Source organism: Oncorhynchus mykiss, chromosome 11 (genome assembly GCF_013265735.2).
Source record: "Oncorhynchus mykiss isolate Arlee chromosome 11, USDA_OmykA_1.1, whole genome shotgun sequence".
Taxonomy (NCBI): Eukaryota; Metazoa; Chordata; class Actinopteri; order Salmoniformes; family Salmonidae; genus Oncorhynchus; species Oncorhynchus mykiss.
The window spans coordinates 60,970,222-60,981,634 of record NC_048575.1 but is presented as its reverse complement, the minus strand read 5'-3'; the positions used below and the strand labels follow the sequence as shown (position 1 = coordinate 60,981,634).

At 50.5% G+C, this 11,413-nt stretch overlaps 1 protein-coding gene across 1 annotated transcript; it reads left to right on the top strand.

Annotated features, from left to right (window-relative positions):
• On the top strand, positions 1 to 10,530 carry riok2 (RIO kinase 2 (yeast)). Its single transcript, XM_036936023.1, has 10 exons — positions 1 to 209; positions 387 to 525; positions 679 to 795; positions 3,198 to 3,373; positions 3,515 to 3,603; positions 3,802 to 3,993; positions 4,116 to 4,208; positions 5,959 to 6,366; positions 9,945 to 10,044; positions 10,141 to 10,530. Exons 1-10 carry the CDS (start codon positions 144 to 146, stop codon positions 10,300 to 10,302), a joined length of 1,542 nt encoding a protein of 513 aa, XP_036791918.1. The 5' UTR covers positions 1 to 143; the 3' UTR covers positions 10,303 to 10,530.
• The last annotated feature ends 883 nt before the right edge of the window (positions 10,531 to 11,413 follow it).

The window sequence follows — 11,413 nt, the reverse complement described above, 5'->3', positions numbered from 1 at the left end:
AAGCAGGACGTGACGTAGTATTAGACGAAGGTAACGGCTTAGATACTTTACTTCCGGGTTGCACATGCGTTTACAGCAGGATGCGTAGTATCTCAGCAAATTAACACAATATTCAAGGGGTTAGAACAAATTACAGCGCTAATATGGGCAAATTAAATGTTGTAGTTTTGAGGTATCTGTCCAGAGATGACTTCCGTGTCCTCACAGCGGTAAGTAAATGTCCTGTTAGCGTTTTTATATTTTAATAACGCCCTCGGGCCGTGGTGGCCAGTAATAGTGTGTACTGTACATCGTGCCCACTCAAGCAGTTCTCTGGCCATCAATCGTTACTTATTAAGGTGTTGTTGGTCGTATTGGTTTGTAACTGTGACTGTTGCTCCATGCAGGTTGAGATGGGGATGAAAAACCATGAGGTAGTTCCAGTCAGTCTCATATCCTCCATCGCCAGCCTGCGTCACGGAGGCTGCAACAAGATCCTCAGAGAGCTCGTCAAGCACAAAATAGTGGCCTACGAGCGTACTAAGAGTAAGAACACTTACAATGCTTCGTTTAAACAGGTTCACCCTGAAATCAGTTTGCCACACATTTCCATTCCTCAAAACCTGATTCTGTCACCACAGTAAATGCATTATGGAGGAATCTACAGGCCCCACATGAATTGTGTGTGTGTTTTTCCAGTGGTACATGGCTACCGTCTGAACTATGGGGGCTATGACTACCTGGCTTTGAAGACGTTCTGCTCTAGAGAAATACTCCTTTCTGTCGGGAACCAGATGGGAGTTGGGAAAGAGTCAGGTAAGAACTGACCAGAAACACACACACACTCGGGTAAGTACTAACCATCCACCCTGTCTCTCCAACACACACATAGGTAACATACCTCACACACAAACTCACAATGAAGGTTACATATGTAACCACGGTTATGTGAGCTATATGGATCTGTGGTTACATACGTAACCTTCGTTATGTTTCACTATATTGGATTACTCACAAAATATTGTTATGCTAGAGGGACCTGGCCAGGTGAAGTCCCAGCGCGGGACCGAGACGCAGGGGCCATCAATATGGAAGGGGGGTCCCAGCACAGTCCCCAGAAGGGGAGGCGACGCCCAGGGCCTCTGAACCCACCGCAGAGGGAGGTTCCACATTTACCCGATTAGTACCTAGCAAAGGTGCAAGAGGAAGCCCAGCTGGCTGCAGCACAGATATCAGCGAGGGGCACTCCTCTCAGTAGGGCCCAGGACGCAGCCACACGTTGTGTTGAATGTGCCACCACAGATCCCAGCACTGGCCTGCCAGCCAGGCAATATGCTGTCGTAATCGTGTCCACGATCCAGTGAGAGAGCCTCTGCTTTGATAACCCAGCCCCCAGGACTCTCACCATAGCAGACAAAGAGCTGGTCTGTTGTTCTCACTGACTGTGTCCGCTCCACAAAGGCAGCCAGTTCCCGCACAGGGCACATCATGCTGGAGGGACCCCAACTCAAATCAAATTTTATTTGTCACATACACATGGTTAGCAGATGTTAATGCGAGTGTAGCGAAATGCTTGTGCTTCTAGTTCCGACAATGCAGTAATAACAAGTAATCTAACTAACAATTCCAAAACTACTGTCTTGTACACAGTGTAAGGGGATAAAGAATATGTACATAAGGATATATGAATGAGTGATGGTACAGAGCAGCATAGGCAAGATACAGTAGATGGTATCGGGTACAGTATGTACAAATGAGATGAGTATGTAAACAAAGTGGCATAGTATAGTATAAAGTGGCTAGTGATACATGTATTACATAAGGATACCGTCGATGATATAGAGTACAGTATATACGTATGCATATGAGATGAATAATGTAGGGTAAGTAACATTTATATAAGGTAGCATTGTTTAAAGTGGCTAGTGATATATTTACATCATTTCCCATCAATTCCCATTATTAAAGTGGCTGGAGTTTAGTCAGTGTCAGTGTGTTGGCAGCAGCCACTCAGTGTTAGTGGTGGCTGCAGGGGGGTTGGGGGGTTGTAAGCAGACAGGATGAAGGGATGTTCACATGCCTGTCTGACAGAACCTTCGGGAGGAATGAAGAGTTGGGACGGAGATATATACTCCTCCCCCCGGGGTCCATCCGGTAGCACTCAGAACTTACTGAACGAGCATGAAACTCACCCACCCTCTTCATGGAAGTAATCGCTACCAAGAAAGCCACCTTCATAGAGAGATGTTTCAGGGAGGCAGACTCCAACGGTTCCTACGGAGGCTTTGCCAAAGCTGCCAAGACCACATCCAGATCCCAGCTCGTCATTGAGCGGGTCCTAGCTGGACGCAGGCGACGAACCCCCTTCATAAACCTGGAGACTAAGGAATGACGCTCCACTGGCCTGTCCACATAGCAGGTAGATATAGCAGCCAAATACCCACTCAGTCTAGAGGCTGCCAAGCCCTCATCCAAGTGAGACTGCAGGTATTGGAGGACATACTGTACCCCGCATGGCTCGGGCACAACCTCAATACCAGTACACCAAGAGCAGAACAACTATGCTGCGGTTGCAACCAGCGCCCTTGCGCTCTGCATGGTGTTCATTACACCCTCCTGTAGTCCGAACATGGACCATTGGTGCCGTTCAGCGGCCAAGCCCACAGACTGAGGCGGTGCGGTCTCGAATGCCACATAGTTCCCTGGTCTCGGGCAGTTGCCAAGGTGTCCCAGACACAGAGTTGTAGTGTGACGCTAACGAAACACAAGTACGACACCCCCTCCACGTGGAAGATCCAGATCAACTGCTCGCAGCGAGTGGAGCACTCAAGAGTAGGGACTGGCCATGTGGCCAGCTGCTCCAGGCTGCGAACAGCCAGTGAGTATACTTCCACGCAAGATATTACCAGTGAACTTCAGGAAGTTTGTACCTCAAACCATATGGACGCGTGCCGAGAAAATGAGAGAGCACGTGTGCCATGGGGTCTATATATAGGGGTGGACCCCAGCCATGACATGGGTGTACATGGGAGTAAATCTGTAAATCTACACCTCGGATGTATCCCTCCGCCACGGAGTGATACCAATATATTGGAGTGATCCAATTTAGTGAAACAACTCAGGCTTAATGGTAATGTTGTTGGATTTGAGTCTGAGTAGAATCGAGTGTCTGTTCTAGAGGTAAGTGGTTTGTATATTGTGTGGTGTTCATCCTGTAGATATCTACATCGTGGCCAGTCCAGAGGGGGAGCAGTACGCGCTGAAGCTCCACAGGCTGGGGAGGACCTCCTTCAGGAACCTGAAGAACAAGAGAGACTACCACAAACACAGGAAGAACATGTCCTGGCTTTACCTCTCACGCCTCTCGGCCATGAAGGAGTACGCTTACATGAAGGTACTTGGCACCGGCTTTCTTCTTCTGAAAACAAGACTCAGCCCTACTGTGAAGGGTGTACGGTGAAGTCCTGGTGACCATAGATACGTTATTCAGCTGCTGATGACATTGTCTCTGACAGCTTTATGTCTCTCCTCTCAGGCCCTGTACGAACGAGGGTTTCCTGTCCCTAAGCCCATTGACTATAACAGACACGCTGTGGTTATGGAGCTCATCAATGGATACCCACTGTTAGTAAAATACACACACCCTTTCTGTTTCTCTGCCCATCTTTCTCTCCCATCTGTTTCTCTTTACGTACCTGCTTCGCTCTTTTTCTTTTGACACACCTTTGTCTTTCTCTCGATCTTTCTGTCTCGCTTTCATCTCACGTGTGCAATTCTAGCCCTCTGATTGGCTGTTCTGTTTGTGGTCTGACTGATTGACAGCTGTCAGGTGCGTGAGCTGGAAGACCCGTCCTCCATGTACAATGATGTCATGGAGCTGATAGTGAAGCTGGCCAATCATGGCCTGATCCACGGGGACTTCAATGAGTTTAACCTGATGCTGGACGACCACGATCACGTGACCATGATCGACTTCCCCCAAATGGTGTCTACCACACACTTCAATGCAGAGTGGTGAGTCACACGCACACGCACACACACTCATACCCTGTCACTGATGAGAACTGCACATGGAGAAAAGCACACCACACACACTCAAATACATAGCTAGAGAAACTTTCCTGTCTTGTCTACAGGTATTTTGACCGGGATGTCAAATGTATACGAGATTTCTTTGCCAAAAGATACAATTATGAGAGTGAGCTGTACCCAACCTTCAAAGACATCAGGTAATTCAGCATGTTTCCTATTATCTCTACCAGTGGGGCATTTGTTATGAGGGGAGGTAGGGGAGGGAGGTAGTGTGGTGGGTGGGTAGGTAGGTAGGGAGGGAGGTAGTGTGGTGGGCGGGTAAGGAGGGAGGTAGTGTGGTGGGTGGGTGGGTGGGTGGGTAGGTAGGGAGGGAGGTAGTGTGGTGGGTGGGTAGGGAGGGCGGTTGTGTGGTAGGGAGGGAGGTAGTGTGGTGGGTGGGTGGGTAGGGAGGTAGTTGGGTGGGTGGGGAGGTAGTGTGGTGGGTGGGTGGGTAGGGAGGTAGTTGGGTGGGTGGGTGGGTAGTGTGGTGGGTGGGGAGGTGGTGGGTGGGTGGGGAGGGAGGTAGTGTGGTGGGTGGGGAGGGAGGGAGGTAGTGTGGTGGTGGGTGGGGAGGGAGGGAGGTAGTGTGGTGGTGGGTGGGGAGGTAGTGTGGTGGGGAGGGAGGGAGGTAGTGTGGTGGGTGGGGAGGGAGGGAGGTAGTGTGGTGGGTGGGGAGGGAGGTAGTGTGGTGGGTGGGGAGGGAGGTAGTGTGGTGGGTGGGGAGGGAGGTAGTGTGGTGGGTGGGGAGGGAGGTAGTGTGGTGGGTGGGGAGGGAGGTAGTGTGTGGGTGGGGAGGGAGGTAGTGTGGTGGGGAGGGAGGTAGTGTGGTGGTGGGTGGGGAGGTAGTGTGGTGGTGGGTGGGGAGGGAGGTAGTGTGGTGGGTGGGGAGGGAGGTAGTGTGGTGGGTGGGGAGGGAGGTAGTGTGGTGGGGAGGGAGGTAGTGTGGTGGTGGGTGGGGAGGTAGTGTGGTGGTGGGTGGGGAGGTAGTGTGGTGGAGGGAGGGAGGTAGTGTGGTGGTGGGTGGGGAGGTAGTGTGGTGGGGAGGGAGGGAGGTAGTGTGGTGGGGAGGGAGGGAGGTAGTGTGGTGGGTAGGGAGGGAGGTAGTGTGGTGGGTAGGGAGGGAGGTAGTGTGGTGGGGAGGGAGGGAGGTAGTGTGGTAGGGAGGGAGGGAGGTAGTGTGGTGGGGAGGGAGGTAGTGTGGTGGGGAGGGAGGGAGGTAGTGTGGTGGGGAGGGAGGGAGGTAGTGTGGTGGGGAGGGAGCGAGGGAGGTAGTGTGGTGGGGAGGGAGCGAGGGAGGTAGTGTGGTGGGGAGGGAGGGAGGGAGGTAGTGTGGTGGGGAGGGAGGGAGGGAGGTAGTGTGGTGGGGAGGGAGGGAGGGAGGTAGTGTGGTGGGGAGGGAGGGAGGGAGGTAGTGTGGTGGGTAGGGAGGTAGTGTGGTGGGTAGGGAGGGAGGGAGGGAGGTAGTGTGGTGGGTAGGGAGGGAGGGAGGTAGTGTGGTGGGGAGGGAGGTAGTGTGGTGGTGGGAGGGAGGGAGGTAGTGTGGTGGTGGTGAGGGAGGTAGGGTGGTGGTGGGTGGGGAGGGAGGTAGGGTGGTAGGTAGGGAGGTTGGGTGGTAGGGAGGTAGGGTGGTAGGTAGGGTGGTGGGTAGGGAGGGAGGTAGGGAGGGAGGTAGGGTGGTGGTGGGTGGGGAGGGAGGTAGGGTGGTGGTGGGTGGGGAGGGAGGTAGTGTGGTGGTGGGTGGGGAGGGAGGTAGGGTGGTGGGTAGGGAGGTAGTATGGAGGGTAGGGAGGGAGGGAGGTAGTGTGGTGGTGGGTGGGGAGGGAGGTAGGGTGGTGGGTAGGGAGGTAGTGTGGAGGGTAGGGAGGGAGGTAGTGTGTGAATGTGACTCAACCTGTGTTTGTCCTCTAGACGTTCCGTTTCTCTGGACGTTGAGATCTCAGCCAGCGGCTTCACCAAAGACTTTGAGAGAGACGCAGCATTGCTTGATCCTAAAGGACCAGATGGAGAGGAGGAGGACGAGGGAGAGGAGGACGAAGGAGAGGAAGAGGAGGATGTGGAGAATACAATGGACATGGAGGAGTATAGGCATGCTATATTGGAACTGGAGGGGCTCAAAGTCAGTGACACAGAGATACACACTGAGACAGGAAACAAGGATGGAGAGAGAGACCCAGGGAGAGGGGGAGGAGAACAGAGAGAGACTGATCCAGAGGCTGTGATGGGTGGTCTTGGTGAAGAGAGGGAAAAGGAGGAAGAGGATGTGTGTCCTGAGCTGGTCGACCTCTCCTCCTCCAACAGAGAATTCAAACCTTTCAGGTACAGATCACACACGCACCTCCGTGTCTCTTCACACGCGCACCTCCGTGTCTCTTCACACACGCACCTCCGTGTCTCTTCACACACGCACCTCCGTGTCTCTTCACACACGCACCTCCGTGTCTCTTCACACACGCACCTCCGTGTCTCTTCACACACGCACCTCCGTGTCTCTTCACACACGCACCTCCGTGTCTCTTCACACACGCACCTCCGTGTCTCTTCACACACGCACCTCCGTGTCTCTTCACACACGCACCTCCGTGTCTCTTCACACACGCACCTCCGTGTCTCTTCACACACGCACCTCCGTGTCTCTTCACACACGCACCTCCGTGTCTCTTCACACACGCACCTCCGTGTCTCTTCACACACGCACCTCCGTGTGCCTTTACACACGCACCTCCGTGTCTCTTCACACACGCACCTCCGTGTCTCTTCACACACGCACCTCCGTGTCTCTTCACACACGCACCTCCGTGTCTCTTCACACACGCACCTCCGTGTCACTTCACACACGCACCTCCGTGTCTCTTCACACACGCACCTCCGTGTCTCTTCACACACACACACACACACACACACACACACCACCGCGTCTCTTCACACACGCACTTCCGTGTCTCTTCACACACACCTCCGCGTCTCTTTAAATCTCCTGTAGAGTGTTAATGTACAGTTGAAGTCGGAAGTTTACATACACTTAGGTTGGAGTCATTAAAACTCGTTTTTCAACCACTCCACAAATTTCTTGTTAACAAACTGTAGTTTTGGCAAGTCGATTTGGACATCTACTTTGTGCATGACACAAGTCATTTTCCAACAATTGTTTACAGAGTATTTCACTTATAATTCACTATCTCAATTCCAGTGGGTCAGAAGTTTACATACATTAAGTTGACTGTGCCTTTAACTAGCTTGGAAAATTCCAGAAAATTATGTCATGGCTTTAGAAGCTTCTGATAGGCTAATTGGCATAATTTGAGTCAATTGGAGGTGTACCTGTGGATGTATTTCAAGGCCTACCTTCAAACTCAGTGCCTCTTTGCTTGACATTATGAGAAAATAAAAATAAATCAGCCAAGACCTCAGAACAAAATTGTAGACCTCCACAAGTCTGGTTCATCCCTGGGAGCAATTTCCAAATGCCTGAAGGTACCACGTTCATCTGTACAAACAAGAGTATGCAAGTATAAACACCATGGGACCACCAGCCATCATACCGCTCAGGAAGGAGATGCGTTCTGTCTCCTAGAGATAAATGTATTTTGGTGCGAAAAGTGCAAATCAATCCCAGAAGAGCAGCAAAGGACCTTGTGAAGATGCTGGAGGAAACCGGTACAAAAGTATCTATATCCACAATAAAACGAGTCCTATATCGACATAACCTGAAAGGCCGCTCAGCGAGGAAGAAGCCACTGCTCCAAAACCGCCATAAAAAAGCCAGACTGCGGTTTGCAACTACACATGGGGACAAAGATTGTACTTTTCAAATCAAATCAAATGTTTTTATATAGCCCTTCTTACATCAGCTGATATCTCAAAGTGCTGTACAGAAACCCAGCCTAAAACCCCAAACAGCAAGAAATGCAAGTGTAGAAGCACGGTGGCTAGGGAAAAACTCCCTAGAAAGGCCAGAACCTAGGAAGAAACCTAGAGAGGAACCAGGCTATGAGGGGTGGCCAGTCCTCTTCTGGCTGTGCCGGGTGGAGATTATAACAGAACATGGCCAAGATGTTCATAAATGACCAGCATAGTCCAATAATAATAATCACAGTAGTTGTCGAGGGTGCAGCAAGTCAGCACCTCGGGAGTAAATGTCAGTTGGCTTTTCATAGCCGATCATTAAGAGTATCTCTACCGCTCCTGCTGTCTCTAGAGAGTTGAAAACAGCAGGTCTGGGACAGGTAGCACTTCCGGTGAACAGGTCAGGGTTCCATAGCCGCAGGCAGAACAGTTGAACCTGGAGCAGCAGCACGGCCAGGTGGACTGGGGACAGCAAGGAGTCATCATGCCAGGTAGTCCTGAGGCATGGTCCTAGGGCTCAGGTCCTCCAAAAGAGAGAATTAGAGAGAGCATACTTAAATTCACACAGGACACCGGATAAGACAGAAGAAGTACTCCAGATATAACAAACTGACCCTAGCCCCCCCGACACATGAACTACTGCAGCATAAATACTGGAGGCTGAGACAGGAGGGGTCAGGAGACACTGTGGCCCCATTCGATGATACCCCCGGAAAGGGCCAAACAGGCAGGATATAACCCCACCCACTTTGCCAAAGCACAACCCCCACACCACTAGAGGGATATCTTCAACCACCAACTTACCATCCTGAGACAAGGCCGAGAATAGCCCACTAAGATCTCCACCACGGAACAACCCAAGGGGGGGGGCGCCAACCCAGACAGGAAGATCACATCAGTGACTCAACCCACTCAAGTGACTCACCCCTCCTAGGGACGGCATGGAAGAGCACCAGTAAGCCAGTGACTCAGCCCCTGTAATAGGGTTAGCGGCAGAGAATCCCAGTGGAAAGAGGGGAACCGGCCAGGAAGAGACAGCAAGGGCGGTTCGTTGCTCCAGAGCCTTTCTGTTCACCTTCACACTCCTGGGCCAGACTACACTCAATCATATGACCTACTGAAGAGATGAGTATTCAGTAAAGACTTTTCCTCTGGTCTCATGAAACAAAAATAGAACTGTTTGGCCATAATGATCATCGTTATGTTTGAAGGAAAAGGGGGAGGCTTGAAAGCAGAACACCACCATCCCAACCGTGAAGCACAGAGGTGGCAGTATCATGTTGTGGGGGTTCTTTGCTGCAGGTGGGTCTGGTGCACTTCACCAAATAGATGGCATCATGAGGGAAAAAAAATATGTGGGCATATTCAAGCAACATCTCAAGACATCAGTTAAAGCTTGGTTAAAGCTTGGTCGCAAATGGGTCTTCCAAATGGACAATGACCCCAAGCATACTTCCAAAGTTGCGGCAAAAATAGCTTACGGACAACAAAGTCAAGGTATTGGAGTGGCCATCACAAACCCTGACTTCAAACCGATAGAAAATTTGTGGGCAGAACTGAACAAGCATGTATGAGCAAGGAGGCCTACAAACCTGACTCAGTTACACCAGCACTGTCAGGAGGAATGGGCCAGAATTCACCCAACTTATTGTTGGAAGCTTGTGGAAGGCTACCCAAAACGTTTGACCCAACTAAAACAGTTTAAAGGCAATGCTACCAAATACTAATTGAGTGCATGTAAACTTCTGACCCACTGGGAATGTGATGAAAGAAATAAAAGCTGAAAGAAATAATTCTCTCTATTATTGACATTTCACATTCTTTAAATAAAGGGGTGATCCTAACTGACCTAAAACAGGACATTCTTACTAGGATTAAATGTCAGGAATTGTGAAACTGAGTTTAAATGTATTTGGCTAAGGTGTATGTAAACTTCCGACTTCAACTGTATGTCAATGTGTCATTCTCCACCACTTAAGCCACATCTGACATATCGATCTGTTTCCTTTGCTTGGTGATCATGTTAATGTCCAGTGATCTCTTCTCCACAGAGACTCAGACAGCCTGCTTCATGTGGTTGAGCACAGCAGGAGGAGGACGGACAGTGAGGCTACCGCCGGCAGTGTAGGCAGCTGCTCTACTATACCACCGGTCAGTACACACACTCTCTTACATGGTTAAACATGCATACACTGACACAGTCACTCACACGCAATCCTTCTACTAATGTATGTATTGTTGTTGTAGGAGGTGGTTCGTGCAAAGGTGCGGAGACAGCTTAGTAAGCAGCAGAAAGCAGCTCAGAGGAGACGACTGATAAAGGGAGAATCTAACCTGGTCACTGCAGAGAGGAGAGAGAATCAGAGTAACATCAAATCTAGTCTGGAGACTGATGGCTTCTGGGGCTGAGAGGGACGTACGTAATGGAGTGCGAGTCAAGTGTGCGTGAGTACCTGGTCATAAGGACAACAGAACATGATGAGAACATGAACCACATTGGCGATGAGAGGAAAGGGGCCCTGTTGGAAGAAGGCCTCTCTCCCAGCGACGAGCCCCCAGAGACGAGCCCCCAGCGTTGGGTCATGTTTTGTATCTACTGCAGTGTGAATACTTTCAATAAAGATAACTTTAATATGATAATGAGTCCAGGTGTGTTCACAATATACACAGTGTACAAAACATTAGGAACACCTAACTAATAATGAGTTGCCCCCCTTTTTGCCCTCAGAACAGCCTCAATTTGTTGGGGCATGAAAGCGTTCCATATTGATGCTGGCCCATGTTGACTCCAATGCTTCCCACAGTTGTCAAGTTAGCTGGATGTCCTTTGGGTGGTGGACCGTTCTTGATACACAGTGGAAACTGTTGAGCATGAAAACCCAGCAGCGTTGCAGTTCTTGACACACTCAAACCATGCGCCCAGCACCTACTACTATACCCCATTCAACGCCACTTACATATGTTCACCCTCTGAATGGCACACATTACAGTGACTCCCTATAGAGCCCTATATTCTCTGTCTGACCACTGGGATTAGGCAGCTGCCGAGGAGAGGGGAGGGGGGCTGCATACCAACATCAGGCCTCAGTGTGAGGGGAGCTAATTAGCAGGGCTCGTGACAAAGGTGGAGCACTTCAGAGGAGAACCTCTGGGAAGGGCTTCACATGAGAGGGAGAGAGGGGAGGAGGAGAGAGAAAAGCGTTCTTGGGAAGTGCACTCTTTATCCTATTTAATTTCAAAATTTTTGAGTGGAGTTGTGTCTCGAGGAGTTTCCCACTGCTTGCTGCTTTGTCCATGGAGCGTGGTTTGAACTAGTTTTAGCGTGTGTGTGTGTGTTTTAGCCAGACTAAGTGTGTGTGTGAGCTGGACTGAGTGTGCCGGAAGACTGAGGTTGAATAGGATGAGCTATGTTTGGGATTCTCCATACGATATCATGATATCACACCTTCTGTCCCCAAGTGACTTCGGTACCAGCCTCAAGGACTGTGAGTAACTATTCATACACACAGAGACACACATC